Source organism: Canis lupus, chromosome 12, assembly GCF_011100685.1.
Source record: "Canis lupus familiaris isolate Mischka breed German Shepherd chromosome 12, alternate assembly UU_Cfam_GSD_1.0, whole genome shotgun sequence".
Taxonomy (NCBI): domain Eukaryota; kingdom Metazoa; phylum Chordata; class Mammalia; order Carnivora; family Canidae; genus Canis; species Canis lupus.
In genome coordinates this window covers 33364476-33381380 of record NC_049233.1, presented here as the reverse complement: position 1 = coordinate 33381380, position 16905 = coordinate 33364476, and the positions used below count along the sequence as shown (strand labels likewise).

At 39.4% G+C, this 16905-nt stretch overlaps 1 protein-coding gene across 1 annotated transcript in view; it reads right to left on the bottom strand.

Annotated features, from left to right (window-relative positions):
* Nucleotides 1-13989, bottom strand: part of SMAP1 (small ArfGAP 1) — a 177426-nt gene extending 163437 nt beyond the window's left edge. Inside the window, exon 1 of the mRNA NM_001097558.1 lies at nucleotides 13872-13989. Within this exon, the coding sequence (NP_001091027.1) occupies nucleotides 13872-13989 (118 nt within the window). The remainder of the gene's footprint in view (nucleotides 1-13871) is intronic.
* Nucleotides 13990-16905: the final 2916 nt, after the last annotated feature.

Here is a 16905-nt window from a genome sequence, read left to right as displayed (position 1 = left end):
ACTCAGTATACAGAGTTTGGTTTTTCACAAAAATACAGTGCACCGGTGAAGGATCCTATTATCTACTGGATCAAGTTCATGCTCCACTGTTTGCCATCAAATATAATTCACAACTTTGTCCTGACTTATCTATTCAAATATATGTCTTACTATATCTATCATGAACCCTAGATTGGGGCAAACTAATCTCAGGAAAAAGGCTGCTCTTTTGAGATCAAAACTATATTACTCAACAACAACAAAAGAATTATCAATAGAAGGCAAATTTGAGAAAACACTGCTTCATTTATAAAAAAGAGTTATAAAAATTTATAACTCATTTTGGCTAAATAGGAAGCCATTAAAATCAAGGATATCCTGGGGCACCTGGGTCGCTCAGTCAATTAAGTTGTGTGACTCTTGGTTTTGGCTCAGATCATGATTTCAGGGTTGTGAGATCCAGCCCTGCATTGGGCTCCCCACTCAGTGGGGAGTCTGTTTGAGACTCTCTCCCTCTCCCTTTGCACCTCTCCCTGCTTGCACTCTCTCTAAAATAAATAAATGAAAAAATAAATAAATAAATAAATAAATAAATAAATAAATAAATAAATAAATAAATAAATAAATATCTTTAAAAAAAAAATCAGAGATTTCTTGATTTGAATTTCCCCCAAATAATGATTTCCAAGTCCTAGGAGGTGGAGTCACTGGTCTCAGAATTAAAAATCCCAATATCATAGAGGCAAAAAGTTGTACACCTCCCTGGAGCTAAAAGTACCTATGTGGCATTCTTTTAACTAATAAATGACAAACTTGTCTACAGACTGTATATGATTTGTTCCCTATAAATTATCACAGTGCCTAGCAGAAAATACTGCACTTTAAAGGCACTGAAGAACTTAAGTTATAAAGATGCCATAAGGAACTTCAGAGCTATAGATAAATAACACAACTCCTCAAGAAAAACAAAAAGCTAAACCAGCAATTTTCACAGTTTCTAAAGTACTTATTAGTATTCCAATAGATTTGACCAAAAAACATCCACATTCAGAAGAATGAAACTAGACCACTCTCTTGCACCATACACAAAGATAAACTCAAAATGGATGAAAGATCTAAATGTGAGACAAGATTCCATCAAAATTCTAGAGGAAAACACAGGCAACACCCTTTCTGAACTTAGCCACAGTAACTTCTTGCAAGATACATCCAGGAAGGCAAGAGAAACAAAAGCAAAAATGAACTATTGGGACTTCATCAAAATAAGAAGCTTTTGCACAGCAAAGGATACAGTCAACAAAACTAAAAGACAACCTACAGAATGGGAGAAGATATTTGCAAATGACGTATCAGATAAAGGGCTAGTTTCCAAGATCTATAAAGAATTTATTAAACTCAACAGCAAAGAAACAAACAATCCAATCATGAAATGGACAAAAGACATGAACAGAAATCTCACAGAGGAAGACATAGACATGGCCAACAGCACATGAGAAAATGCTCCGCATCACTTGCCATCAGGGAAATACAAATCAAAACCACAATGAGATACCACCTCACACCAGTGAGAATGCGGAAAATTAACAAGGCAGGAAACAACAAATGTTGGAAAGGATGTGGAGAAAGGGGAACCCTCTTACACTGTTGGTGGGAATGTGAACTGGTCCAGCCACTCTGGAAAAATGTGTGGAGCTTCCTCAAAGTTAAAAATAGAGCTACCCTACGACCCAGCAATTGCACTGCTGGGGATTTACCCCAAAGATACAAATGCAATGAAACGCCGGGACACCTGCACCCCGATGTTTCTAGCAGCAATGTCCACAACAGCCAAACTGTGGAAGGAGCCTTGGTGTCCATCAAAAGATGAATGGATAAAGAAGATGTGGTTTATGTATACAATGGAATATTACTCAGCCATTAGAAATGACAAATACCCACCATTTGCTTCAACGTGGATGGAATTGGAGGGTATTATGCTGAGTGAAATCAGTCAATCGGAGAAGGACAAACATTATATGGTCTCATTTATTTGGGGAATATAAAAAATAGTGAAAGGGAATAAAGGGGAAAGGAGAAAAAATGAGTGGGAAACATCAGGGAGGGAGACAGAACATGAGAGACTCCTAACTCCGGAATACGAACTAGGGGTGGCGGAAGGGGAGGTGGGGGTGACTGGGTGACAGGCACTAAGGGGGGCACTTGATGGGATGAGCATTGGGTATTATTCTATATGTTGGCAAACTGAACACCAATAAAAAATAAATTTATAAAAAAATAAAATAAAAATAAAAAATAAAAAATAAAGATTTGACCAATAAAAGGGCACCAGTCAAGAATTCATCATCTTTTAAGCCACTACCAGAAGAATATTGCTTTTGCAAACTCTTATTCAGACCATTAATTTCATTTTTATGGAAAAGCAAAATAACTTTAGTAGTGGATATATTGCATAGATCCAAATAAAATAACTGAGAAACTGCTATATAATCTACAGCAAGTGGATGAATAGTGAACAAAACAATAATGAATAAAATATACTGGTACAGCATTTTACTTTTAAAAAAATAGCAAACCACCTTCACCCTCAAGCCATTGCAACCACCCATCTATTTTCTGTCCCTGTAAGTTTTACCTTTCTAGAATTCCATAACTGGAATCACATATAGTCTTTTGTGTATGGATCTCTTCACTAAGCATAACATCTTTAAGATTCATCCATGTTACTGTCTCACTACTTTGCTCCTACATATTGCAAAATATTATACCATTGTATGACGTACCAGTTTGTTCTTTTACTAACTGGTAGGTATTTGAATGGTTTCCACCGCCAATTATGAATAAAAATGCTGTGAACATTCAAGTTTTATCTCACTAAATTATAATATTTCTTTAAATATTCTAAAAGAAAGCCCTTATCAGATATAATATTTTCTTTCCAATTATGATTTTCTTTTTCATTTTAACATTATCTTTTGAAAAGCAAAGTTTATAATTTTGGTGAGGTCTATTTCTTTTTTTTTTTTTTAATTTTTTTTTATTTATTTATGATAGTCACACAGAGAGAGAGAGAGGCAGAGACACAGGCAGAGGGAGAAGCAGGCTCCATGCACCGGGAGCCCGACGTGGGATTCGATCCCGGGTCTCCAGGATCGCGCCCTGGGCCAAAGGCAGGCGCTAAACCACTGCGCCACCCAGGGTCCCCGGTGAGGTCTATTTCTTAATTTTATTTTTATAGATTGTGCTTTTGTGTCTTACCCAAGAAATCTTTGCTTAACCAAGAACCCAGAGGCTTTCTCTTTCTCCTATGTCTTCTTCTGGAAGAAGCTAAATGAGCTTCTATGAGCTAGTTTTAGCTCATAAATTTAGTTTTATTATCCATTTCATGCTAATTTTTGTACATGGTGTGAGATAATGGTCATAATACATTCTTTCGTTGTCACTGAAAAGACTATCCTTTCCTTTTTGAATTACCTTAACATTTCTGTTAAAAATTAACTGATCTTTGACATGAGTCTACTTCTTGATTATTATGTTCTATTGATATTTCTGTCCTACACCAATACCACATTGCCTTGATTACAATAGCTTTATAATAACTATTGAAGTCAGGTTTTATAAAAACTCCAATATTCTTTTTGTTTTTCAAAATTGTTTAGATTTTTGGAGGCTCCTTTGCATTTCTTTATAATTTTAGAATCAGCTTGTCAGTTTCAACAAAACTATCTTCTAGGATTCTGACTAGGATCATGTTAGGTCTACAGATTGATTTGGAGAGAACTGACCTAAAGATGGCACCTGATAGAGGCGCCTGGGTAGCTCTGCAGGTTAAGTGTCAAACTCTTGATTTTGGCTCAGGTTATGATCTAAGGGTCATGAAATTGAGTCCCATGTCTGCCTTTATGCTAGGCATGGAAACTGCTTAGGATTCTCTTCTGCCCCTCCACCCCCCAGCTCTCTCTCTAAAAAATAAAAAATTACATCCTCTAAATCCATGAACATAGTATCTCTCTCCATTTCTTTATGTATTTTTAAATTTCTCTTTGGTAAGTTTTGGTATACAAATCTTGGATGTATTTTGTTAAATTTATCCCCAAGTTCTCATATGTTTATGCTATTGTAAATAATTTTCATTACAACTTCCAATTGTTTGTTGCTGGTATACAGAAATGGTTAATTTTTCTATATTAACCTTAATGAAACTCAATTATTGATTGTAATATCTTTTTTGGTAAATTTCTAAAGATTTTCTACATAAATCAAAGTGATGCAAAGAGCCTGTGAAATGACTCTTGCATGCATATATTTTTAAAATAATTTCTGTAAGGGGGCACTTGAGTGGCTCAGTGGCTGAGCATCTGCCTTTGGCTAAGGTTGTGACCTCGGGGTCCTGGGATCGAGTCCTGCATCGTGCTCCCCAGGGGAGCCTGCTTCTCCCTCTGCCTATGTCTCTGCCTCTCTGTGTCTCTCATGAATAATTAAATAAAATATTTAAATAAATCCTGTAAGAAAGACTAATCTGCAATGTACTAACTTCACCATCCTATGCCATGTTAAGTGCCATCCAGAGCAGTACCTTTAATAAAAATCTAGGTTCAATATATAATTTTTATCACAAATCCACTTGTGGCAAGCAGAATAGTAATCCCCAAAGATGTCCGTGTTCCAATTTCTCTAATCTGCAAATATGTGACCTTCCATGGCAAGAGACACTTACAAGTGTGTTTAAGTTATGGACATATAGATGGTATTATCCTAGATTATTGGGGTAAACCCAATGTAATCACAAATATCCTTAAAAGAGCTACAGAAGATATAATGCTAGAAGCACAAAAAAGCAGAAAGACCTGAAGATGAAGGAAGGGGACATGAAGCAAACATCGAAGATGAATTCTAAAAGCTAGAAAAGATGAGGAAACAGATTCTCTTCTAGTATCTCCAGAAGGAAGACCTTTGATTTTAGCTCAGTTATGACTTACTTTGGATTCTAACCTCCAGAACTATAAAACAGTAATTTGTGTTGTTTTAAGCCGCTAAGTTTGTGATAATTTATTATAGCACCAATAGGAAATTAATATACTAGTGATCATTTCTCTTCAAAAATCATACTTCTGGTTTTTTGATACTGCACCATCAACCTTATATCAAAAACAACTTTCAAAAATGGAAATATATGAACTAAAAAAATCTAACCTAGACTAAATCATAAGTTTTAATCAATGTTCTTATATTGAAAGATAAAGCTATCCTAAATATAACCTCCCACAGAAATTTGAAAATCCCCTTTATTATGTTTTTTAAGTTTGGGTTCAAGCTGATCATTGGTCCTTGAAATGCACTCTTTACAAAAGATCAGTAATAGATGTCTGAAAGTCTATCATCAATCACTCCTAAAACCAATCACTTGGATCTCTTGTGAAAGGGAGACCAAAAATTGTTGAGGGGAGAGGGAGGGTGCAAAGAGAATGGAGAATTACTAGAAGGCTTATAATTCCCTGCCCTTTAGACTCTCAAAGTCCTCACATTTACCACTCAAAATGTACACGAACATAAAATTAGCACATATTTCCAATAGCATCTTATCACAGCTCTATTTTAAGTGAAATTTTTAAAATTTCTATATGGTTCTATGTATAACTAGATAGTATGATGTATGGTACTATGTATGACTAAATGTATGGGTCTACAGTCCTAACATATGGCTTTAGTAGATGACTAAAGAAGGTAGTTCCTTTTATCTTACTTGCATTAAAGTGAAAAAGTTTCAAACAAAAGGAGCCCCAATTTATGAGGAATATTCTTGTGAAATATATGATAAAGCTTGAGATAATCAAAGATAATATCAAGTAAATCTGCTCAGATAAGCCTAAGTCATCAGTGAAAACCTTTAAAAAGTATATAGGTTCAACCATGACCCAAAGTTCAATAACGCCCTAAAATATAAATGCTTAATAATACAATTTTTAAAAATTAACAATAACAGTAAATACTGACACAGCTGACACAGAAGTGACATGACAGAAAAGAACACAAACCACATTAGAGTTGAAATAAATCTTTGCAGTAAGGCTCACTGAGGACAGGGACAACCAGTCACCAATAAGTCAAGAGGCAAAGGCTGGACTCAAACCTACCTTTACTAACTTAATCAAGGTCAATGGTCCTTCAATTCTACTAAGTTGTTCCTATGGTTTAAAAAGCCACGGTAGATGATCAGTAACTCACCAAAGAACAGATACGCAGAAAGAGAAAACAAAAAAGCAAAGAAGCTATATTGAAGACCAAAAAATAAAACACACACACAACTCTAAAGGATTTGTCAAAAGATTCAATATGTAGAATAAAGTTTAATGATAAAAAAAAAAAAACCTCTGCTTTACATCAGTATTTCGAAGTTATGGTAGTTCTGCTATTAAAAACAAAGAGGTAAGTTAAGACAGTAACACTGTCCATGCTGGAACATATTTGGCAATAACATCTCTGAGAAATACAATGTCAGCTTTAAGGTGATAGTCTATTCCCAACAATAGTTTTTCCTTTTTTTTTTTTTTTTTAAGATCGTTATTTACTTATTCATGAGAGACAGAGAGAGAGGGGCAGAGACACAGGCAGGGGGAGAAGCAGGCTCCACGTAAGGAGCCCCACGTGGGACTCCATCCTGGGTCTGCAGGTTCACACCCTGGGCTGAAGGTGGCGCTAAACTGCTGAGCCACCAGGGCAGCCCCCAACAATAGTTTCTTCAATCACAAAATTTCAACTGCAAAAGCATGCCTTTTATCTTTCATGCCATCAAACATGCAGTTTATAATTCTGGAGCTAGATTTCCTAAATTCAAATCCTGATTCTAGAGTCCAGATGCCTACTTCCATATCATCCCAGTAAGGCCAGAATTTCCACTAATGCTAAAAATACCAGCTTCTCTGAGCTATACCCTTGCTGATAGGTTAGGTTCGAGAGCTAGCCAAGATACACTGATATTCCAACATACTCTCACAATATACTGGAGAAAAATACATATTATCAAATGTGTTGAAAGGTTCACAAAACCAGCATCAGGCTTGGTAATTTGATAACTCAGAAGTCTCAAAATACAGTTGTATTCATCATTATAATTTATTTATTACAGTAGAAGGATACCAAGCATAATTAGCAAAGAAAAAAGGTGCATGGAGCAAAGTTCAAGAGAAAACAGGCACAAATGTTCAGGTGTCCTCTTCTGGTGAAGTTGCACCAGACACACTTAACTGGCTCAGTAATGATTTTTGACAAATGTGAAATACTGCCCATTAGAGTCTCAGTAGAGGCCTGATGTCTAGACTATGGGGGGCAAGGTGGGGAGGCTTGTCACATAGGCACCCTTGCCTAGTATGTATGGAAATTTCAGACTCTCAGAAGGAAAGCAGTCATTTGGCATAAACCACACTGTACAGTTAAGACACACTGACTGACTCATCACTTAGGGATAGCGAGATCCTCCCCAAATCCAAGTTCCTCAAGGGTCAACTTTGCAAGCCAGGCCTGCTTCCAACAAACTAACAGATTAGTAGATTCTTTAGAGCTTGGACCTCATCTACCTGTTCTCTGCTTCCTCCCCAGCTCCTAGAATGCCTGAAATATAGTAGCCATCCAAAATTTTTTTCTGTTACTGAAGAAATTCCTGGCTCTACCATTTCTTAGCTGTATAACCTTGGGAGTTACTTAAATTCTGTATGTCTCGGTTTCCTCACTTGTAAGGTGGAATAATAATATTACCACAAAAAGTGGTTTTGAGGATTAAGTAAGTGAATGTATGTGAAGTATCACAACATCATCTGACAAGAAGAAAGCAGCATATAAGTTCTGTATATACATGTAATATTATTTTTTTTGAAGTTTTCAAGTTTTTCTAAACTTAACCTTCTTCTTCTCCTTCCTACTTTCTCCAAGTCACACTGAGCTTTCTCATCACTAAACTTTTAATGAATCTAAAGCCTACATATAAAAAAATAAAAATAATAAAAATAATAAATAAATAAATAATAAAGTCTACATATAGGCTAGAATTTAATGCATCATTGTCTCATGTCTATTGAGATCCCTAACTAGTTTGTGGACAATACCCAAAACTTTTTAGAACACACAACAGTATCTGATGTGACTCTTAATCTTTGTAGTGCCCAGAAAATACTGATTTAATCAACATAATTATATTATCTGTTAAATCAGTTCTTTACAGGGGTCAGAATGTAAGGCAGTCAACAAACAAAATGGCCTCCAAGTTTCTTTGCTCTTCTATTGAGAAATGGAAAGAAAAGTGAGTTGATTTTATCCAGTGAGAAGGCTATTAGCAGTAGCCATAGAAGTAACAACAGTAGGAAAAGGCTTGAGTTTATAAAATATGTAATTAGAATGTCAAACATTTGACTCTGCCTTAAAGAAAGCATAGGTTCAAGTCCTTATATGTCAATAAAGGTTGTATATATCTGATATATCTGGTACAGAGCTATATATACCTTGTATTGAAATCAAGTAATGAAAGAGTATTTTAATCTTTAAAAAATTACTAAGAAAAATAATTGGGAAGGAAAAAAAGGAAGGGAACAAAACATGCAGCCTAAGTATTAAAGTGATGAGTCAGAGAGAGACCAGTGGTTTCTATTCCAGCTCTGACACCAGGGCTCTACACATAATCATCAGAGAAAACCTCAAGATCAGCAGAATTATAAGAACAATAGACCCAATCAAACTGAAGGCTAGCATTTGGGGGAAACTTACAAATCTTTTTTTTTTAAGATTTTATTTATTTATTCATGATAGACGCAGAGCGAGAAAGGCAGAGACATCGGCAGAGGGAGAAGCAGGAGCCCGACGTAGGACTCAATCCCAGGACCTCAGGCATCACGCCCTGAACCAAAGGCAGTCGCTCAACCACTGAGCCACCCTACACATCTCAGCAGGTCTCTTTAGATAAATTATAATCACAGATTTTGTTTATATGTATTTATCCCACAAGCATCAACATCATCATAAACATCATTTTCTCAAGGTGAACTTTACTTTTTAGTACAAATTACTTTATTTATTTTTAAGATTTTATTTATTTACTAATGAAAGCCACAGAAGGAGCAGGCAGAAACAGGCAGAGAGAGAAGCAGGCTCCATGCAGGAAGCCGGATTTGAGACTTGACCCCGAGACTCCAGGATCACACCCTGGGCCAAAGGCTCAACCGCTGAGCCACCCAGGCATCCCAGGATGAATTACTTTAAAAATAAATTTATACAAGAACTCTTAAATATCGAATACTTAATGAAAACGTTCTCCACCCTCACCGCCTTGTAGTGAACTCTCAGATTGAGTCTCACAACCTTCTCTTCATGTTTCTATGTTTTGAAGAGGTTAGAAAGCTAAAAGACTCCCCTGATTAGCAAAGCATTGGACATAGGTCTGTAAGTTATTTGTACGTGGAAGGTACAAGTTTAACAAATGCCATCTTCCTACAGTAAGGGCAATTGACAAAATTGTCTAATAGACATCGAATGGATGCAGTAACCATAGTCTTGGTTCCCCCATTAGTTCACCAATCTCATGGGTGAGAAGCAGCCATGGCAGTAGTGGTAGTCATGGTAGCAGTATTAGTATTAGTATTAGTATTAGTATTAGTATTAGTATTAGTATTAGTATTTGGCCTTGAAACCATTACTCCAGGAGTGGCTCACTGATTTTTGCTCCTCCAGCCCTTCCAATGTAAACACTCTATTCCTTCAAGTAGCTACAGTGGTTCTGTTTCCTGCCCTATACCCTGACTTACAACACAATGACATTAGGTGAGTTCCGATCCTTACACCCTTGCTCAGACTACTGTTATAATTAGGTGACATGCCTGGAATCTCTCACCAATTCAATTCTTCCTCATTTGCCACCATCAAATCTGATCATGCTTAGAGAAAGCTTACTCAAAAAAGGCCACACAGAAACGTCATATGTTTTCTTATACACCTGTACCTTGTCTGTGCAGCTAACTGTGCCCTTTGATTCCTTCTCCATCTGCTGAAATCCCACTCCACTTTCAGAACCTAGCACAAACAAGACACCCATGAATATTTCCTAATAGAGTCACTCCACATGCCCATGTGAACCCATTTCCACATACCCTGCTGCCTGCTGTCAGCTCTGTATACTCATTCACTCATTCATTCAAGAGTTACATTAACCTACCACATTGCGAAGAGGGCTGGGGATACAAGCCTGAACAAGACAAACAAGGTCTCTTCTCTCTTATAGCTATAATTAAATAGGGAAACAGATTACCCAATAAATACTCAAATAATGTTTAACTACAACTGTAGTAAGTGTAATAAAACATTTAGGATGTGTCTTATACAAGGGAAGCCTAACTTAATATGGGAGAATCTTTTCCCGTCAAGAGACATTTAAGGAGAAACTGTATGGTACGTAAAGCTGATCAGGCAAAAAATTGTTAGAGAGCTTCCTAGGCAGAAAGAACAATATGTGCAAAGGCCTTGAGGCAGCATTCTAGGAACTATGAAGACAAACAGACAAAAGTCAGATGCAATGGGGATAGCAGCCCAAAATAAGTAGAGCGGGAAGTACTTCTTACAACCACTGTTGTAATACTTAGTATATTGATTTGGTATTACACATTTGCAAAACGCAGTACTCACTAAACAAACTCATTTAGATCTTACTAATTTTTTAGCCCCATAATCCAATAGTGCTTAGCAGTGTCCCCTCAAGTCAAGATCTGTGGAATGAAGAAATAAGTGCTTGATCTGGGGAAGGAGTTTGCCCTCTTAATATCAAGACAGGTGGGACAAAACAATCCCATAAGCATTTAAAACCTTATGTTTTGACTACCCAAAACTTACTGGGCAAGAGACCCATTTTCGTGTTGAGAATTAAAGCTAGTATTAACCATGAATGAAACTTTAAATACTAAAAACTAAATTTTAGATTAGCAAGGGGCTCTAAATCCTCACTGCTCCATAAAGTGCCACCAACTAATAACCAATAGAACTGCATTAAAACTCCCACAGAGTCACAAATGAGGCCAGGGAAAGGACGTGCAGCTCCATCTGCCTGTTCTTATTCTCCAATTGCTCAACAGATCTGGTAAGTGTAGGATCATGATCAGGAAACTGGCACCTATGCCATCCTTTTCTCCTTCCTTCCTAAATAATGTCAATTCAGGAAAACACACACTGGTGACTCAGTAAGAAAATGTCAAAATCCAAATGATATAACTTTGCCAACTATTATTATAAGTCAACAGAACAGGGTAATCTTTAGCCCTAGGCTTTGGTCTTTGGTACATGTTCTCAAAGAGCAGTGGGGGAAGTATTTTCTGAAAGAAAAGAAAATTGCGTTAAGAAACAGCTTCAAAATACACAAAAAGCTTAATGTAGTTTATTAGTGAAGAAAACATTAATACATATATACAGTATGGAACCTCTTTATAATAGTTGAGCTGCTGAATAAGACCTGTAGCATGTCTTTTGAAAATACATTTAATTGGAATTTTACTAACTACATTTACTAGGTCACCTGGCATATATAAAAATGACTCTAAACTCATTTATCAAGCAAAGAACTCTACTAAGAGAGCCCTACAATAGGGTTTGACTACAATAGGGTTCGACTGTATCAAAGACTCAAAAATTTTACAGAATTTTAATTCTACCAATGGCCCCAATCATGTCAAATTTTTCAAAGACTGCAACTATGAGAGTAAGTCTAATAAACTAATTAAACTTAGTGATTTTTTTTTTTTACTGGAAGAAAACAGTCAAACAATTTAGAAGATCATTTTAATATTATTTGAGATTTAGTAGCAACAAGGAAAAAACTAATGATCTTTCCAACTCATGACTGGAGTTCATGCCCATCACAATGCATCCTGAAACTCTGGATACTACTCTCTTCCACTTTCCTATATTTCTCAAAAACAAACCCACAAACAAAAGATCAAACAAAACCAAAATAAAAATGTTCATTCAGTATGTTTCTATGGACCTCAGTGGCAATACAAATAGCGAACAAAACTAAAGCTCCCTTTTCCTCCGGCTAGAATAAAATTTTTGTTCTAACTTAAAAAGCACATGATTCTCCTCTCCTCACTTCAAAAAATGAGAATGAAAATGCTACCATGTGGCACATAATGGATTTTTCAAAACCTATAAATTATTTTAGGACGCATTAGTAAAAGTCTGACTTTATAAAGTTCGGGGACAAATTCAAACAAAAATTATTTTTCACCTATTTCTATAACTAATGAAAGTACTTACTGAAACTGTTACTATTCAATTTTTAAGAGATTTAATATATACTAGCATCTCTTTTTAACCATATTACTTATTACCCAAAATGCAGCTCATTTCCTTTTCCGGCCTTTTAGAGGGCCCCATTTTTCAGCGTTTTACTAGTGCAGTGATGAGTAATTGAGGCTCAATACAGAACAGTGTCCCCCTCCCCCCCAAAAAAAACCACACACATAATCAGTATCAGGTAAAGAAATATTATCATAATAATCAGGCATTTTTAACTCATCACTTGAATGGTTACACAGGATATCTAACGTTGGGCAGGTCGAGTTACTATAATATTGAAAAGTGCTCCTTAAAATGGTCTAGTTCCAGTATTCCCACATGATCTTCCAGTAATCAGGTACCTGTTACAGTAGTATGGCACTGAAGCGACTTGCTGATGCTGTGTGGCTTAGTCTAATCAAACATTATCAGCCTACTGAAACGTGACTCATTTATATACTATTGAGGAGGAAAAGTAAAGCTTCAAGAAAAGTCTAAGTCAAAAAACAGAAATCTTAAATGACATTCTCAGACCGACTCCTGCTTGGGAAAACTACCTATTCTTCACCGAATAAACAAACCAATTTACAAATAAGGAAGATCTTTTCCCAAAACGCAAGTTTGTTTCAAAAAAAATCTGAAACATTTTTCTCATGAGATTACTTATAAGACATTAGATATAAATCAGATCTCCAAACCCAAACATATAGGCTAAAAATAGTGTATCTATTTTAAAGGCTGAAGCAGAAGCCCTCCAACGGAACTAACTAAAATTACGATTATTTTTTCATCTCTGGATCTTTAAAAAAAAAAAAAAAAAAAACGCACCTTTAACGCTTTGGGGCCACAGAAGCCAACGTCCACATGTTCTCCCAAACCAACTGGTCAGAAACAATCTAATTATTAAAAGCTTCAGGAACATAAGCCCACAGTCCAAGAGACTCCTATAATGAAATTCCTCTTCATTTCGGCTAACATCCGGACTAATAAAATATTACTACTACTACCGCTGCTACTACTACTACTACTACTACTAAAGACCCCTCCCCAATGGTCTGGCTCGGTAAAAACTCCAACCCACCAAAAAGGACCACCATACCCTTTGTCAAAAGGCAGCAAAAGCCCGGTACAAGGCAGTCAGGTGGGCGGGCAGGTAGGGCTCCACCTGGGATACGAGGCATCGGGGCCCGAGGGGGACGCCGTGGTCACCGGGGAAGGGGCGAGGCGGAGACCGGGACTACGGGAGGCCCCACCCACGGAGGTACCTGCGAGCTGAGGCGGGAGGAGCGCGGCTCTGCGCTCCCGGCCCGGCTCTGGCCGCGGCCCTGGGGACGGTCGGAGCATCGTGACGCCGGCACCGGCTCTGCCCGGGGGCCCGGAAGGAGAAGAGGCCCGGGCCGGCGCCCACGGGCCCGACCCCGCCGCCGCCTGTGGTGGAGGTGAGGGGCCCCTGGAGCCCGAGCCCGCCCTCCCTTCAGGGCCGGGGCCGGCCGGGCGCAGCCGCGGCGTCCGCTCGGGCCCCGGGCGCCGCGGCCACGGGAAGGTCACCGGCCGCAGGAGGCCCCGGCCAGGGGCGGCGACGTCCGCGCTACCTTTGGCCTCGCAGTCGGCGCAGTACTTGTTGTCCTCCTCCCTCAGCAGCTTGGACAGGATGAGCTGGTGCTGCTCGTTCAGCTTCTGAGCCTTCTCCCGGCAGGAGCGTGTCGCCATCTCGGCAGCGGGGCGGGGAGCCCGGGGCAGCTACGGCGGCGGCGGACTCGGGCGGGAGCTGGGCTGTGGACACACCTGGAGCCGCCGGGACCGCGGCGGACTCAGCCCAGGAAGCGGCGGCGGCGGCGGCGGCGGCGGCTGGAACTGGAGGAGGAGCGGCGGCGGCGGTGGCAGCGCCGACGTGTCCCGCCTCCTCGCCGGGCCGGCCCCGCACGCACCGCCCGAGCCGGCGAGGGAGGGGAGGGGAGGGGAGGGGAGGGGAGGGGAGGGCAGGGGAGGGGAGGGGAGGGGGGAGGGGGAGACGGAGCCGGGGCTTCCGGGTGGCGCCGCAGGAAGGAACCCGGGCGCTAGGCGCACTGCGCATGCGCCGGCCTTCGCGGGCAGCCGGCCAGCCGCGCTCGGTGCGTTAGGCCTTTCGCGGGCGGGGGGCGGGGGTGATTCCGCGAGAAGCTGCTCGGCTCTGCCCGCTGTGGGCTTCCCCACTTTGGAGACGGGGTAAACCCTGAAGGCCTCGGGTAACACCCGGCGAACGAAGAACCTGTACGAAGAGTTGACTTTCCCTTGCTTTCCTGCCTTTGCTCCTGCTGGCTCAACATTGGGAATGGCAGAAATAAAGTGATTGAGTGCATTCGTTTATTCGTTCCGTGTTTACTCACCCGCAGTTTTGAAACAGGAACTATCCTACAAGTTGGAAGACGCAAGTGGAATAAAGTAGTCAAGATAGTCCCTTAACATTTTGGGGGAGAGCAATAGCCTGGTAGTGGCAAGTATTAAGAGCTGGCATTTATTGAGTGGTTACTCAGTGCCAAGAACCATTAACTCCTTTAACCCTTATCGCAACCCTGTGATGTTATTCCCATTATACAGATGTGGAAAATGAGGCACGGCAGAGTTAAGTAACTTGCCCAGGCTGCACAGCTACTCAGTGGAGTAGCTGAGACTCAAATCCAAAGCTCCCGAGTCTAAGACCCCTGGCCATAGGCCTTTCATAAAGAGGAGAGTGTGTGGCCACGAAGGCAAATCCTGGGTGTGGTCACTTGAACAAAAAGCTATATGAACAGTGATCTTTAATGCATGAAAAAGAAAACTAGGGAAAGATCTTTAATTAGAACCCAGAGTTCCCGACCTGGACTCATGGGATTTGAACGCTGAGTGAGGCTATTTGACTGGTTTGGCCTATCATGGCTTATTAGCAATTTCTCATATGAGGCTTATGTAATCAGAATAAACATGGCCCTTGCCTGTGGTGGAGCAGATGCTAAGAAAGGCAAAGAGCTAGGGCCTGTGTCTTAAATTTTTCTGTACTGCCAATGCCTAGCTTAGGTCCTGCATAAAGGTGACCCTCATGCTCACCTATCCCTGCTCTTGGCACAGGATCTCAAAAATGCTTGTGGAATTCATGGGGCTTCAGGGTGACTAAGTCAATTAAACTCTGACTCTTGATTTTGGCTCGTCATGATCTCAGAGTGGTGAGATCCAGCCCTACCTTAGGCTCCATGCTGGGTATGGAGCCTGCTTAAGATTCTCTCTCTCTCTCTCTTTCTCTCTGCCTCTCCTCTCCTCCACCTCCCTCTCTTAAAAAAAAAAAAAATGCTTGAGGAATTTAATCGAATGCTGAATTGAACAAATTAGAGCTTAAACTGTGTGGCTATGACAATAACTAGTAGGATATCAGAGTGAGTTCCAATAAACAGAAAAAAACACCATATGGGACATAGAACTTTTAAGCCACATCTTAAAGACTGGCTTGATTTAGATGGGGGCCAAGGAAGGAGATAGTGAGCAAGAGCATCATGCACAAAATCACAAAGGAGCTCAGAAAACAGGCTAACAGGGATACTACTTAAGATGAGTAAAGATAAGGCTAAGTGAAGTACAACAGAATTAAAGAAGTTCTGGGGAACCAGACAAAGCAATGTGCCTTGACAAAGCAACAACAAAAAACCCGCAGATTCTCCAAATAGGATAGTAGCATGAAAAAAAAAAAAGGCAAATTTGGGAAAGCTAGTCCAAAAATACCAGCTAATAAACACCACTTTTGAGTGTTTCTTCCCTTCCCAGGAAATTCTGCTTACCACTACAAGAATTAAGGAAAAAACAGAAGACAGGCATACTACCAAGAAATGTTTCACATGATTGAAGTGGTACAGCACTGTCTAATAGAAATATAATGCACACCACATATACTTTTAAATTTTCTCATAGCCACATTTAAAAACAGAAAAAAGAAACAGGCAATTTAATAATATATTTTATTTAACCCAATATATCCAAAATATTATAAATTTGGCATATGAGCAATTGTTAAGTTAAAATTAAAAATTATTAATGAGATATTTTACATTCTGTTTTTCTATTGTCTTCAAAATCCAATGTGTATTCCACCCTTACAGCTTGCTTCAACTTGGACTAACTACACCTCAGGTACACAAATGCCCCATGTGACTAGTGGCTATGTTACCGAACAGGGCTTCTCTAGATGGTTATCATCGAGGCTATTAAAAATCTAAGTTTGAGTTGACTTTATTAAGGATGTAAAAGAATGAATGAAACAGGGGGACCTGGGTGGCTCAGTGGATTAAGCATCTTGACTCTTGATTTCTGCTCAGGTAGTGTTCTCAGTGTCCTGAGATTGAGCTCCAAATCAGCCTCCAGGCTCAGTGCAGAGTCGGCTTGAGATTCTCTCTCTCCCTTTCCCTCTACCCCTCCCCCAACTCTCACTCTAAATAAATAAGTAAATAGATAGATAAGTAAATAAATAAAATCTTAAAATAATAAACAACAACAACAAAAGACTGATACCAAAAACATATTGGGAGGAAAACAACGATGCATTAATTTGTCAATATTCACTAAACAACTTCTATTCTGTTCTCTGGCAATCAGAAGCTTACAGTCTCATGTGAGACGCAAACA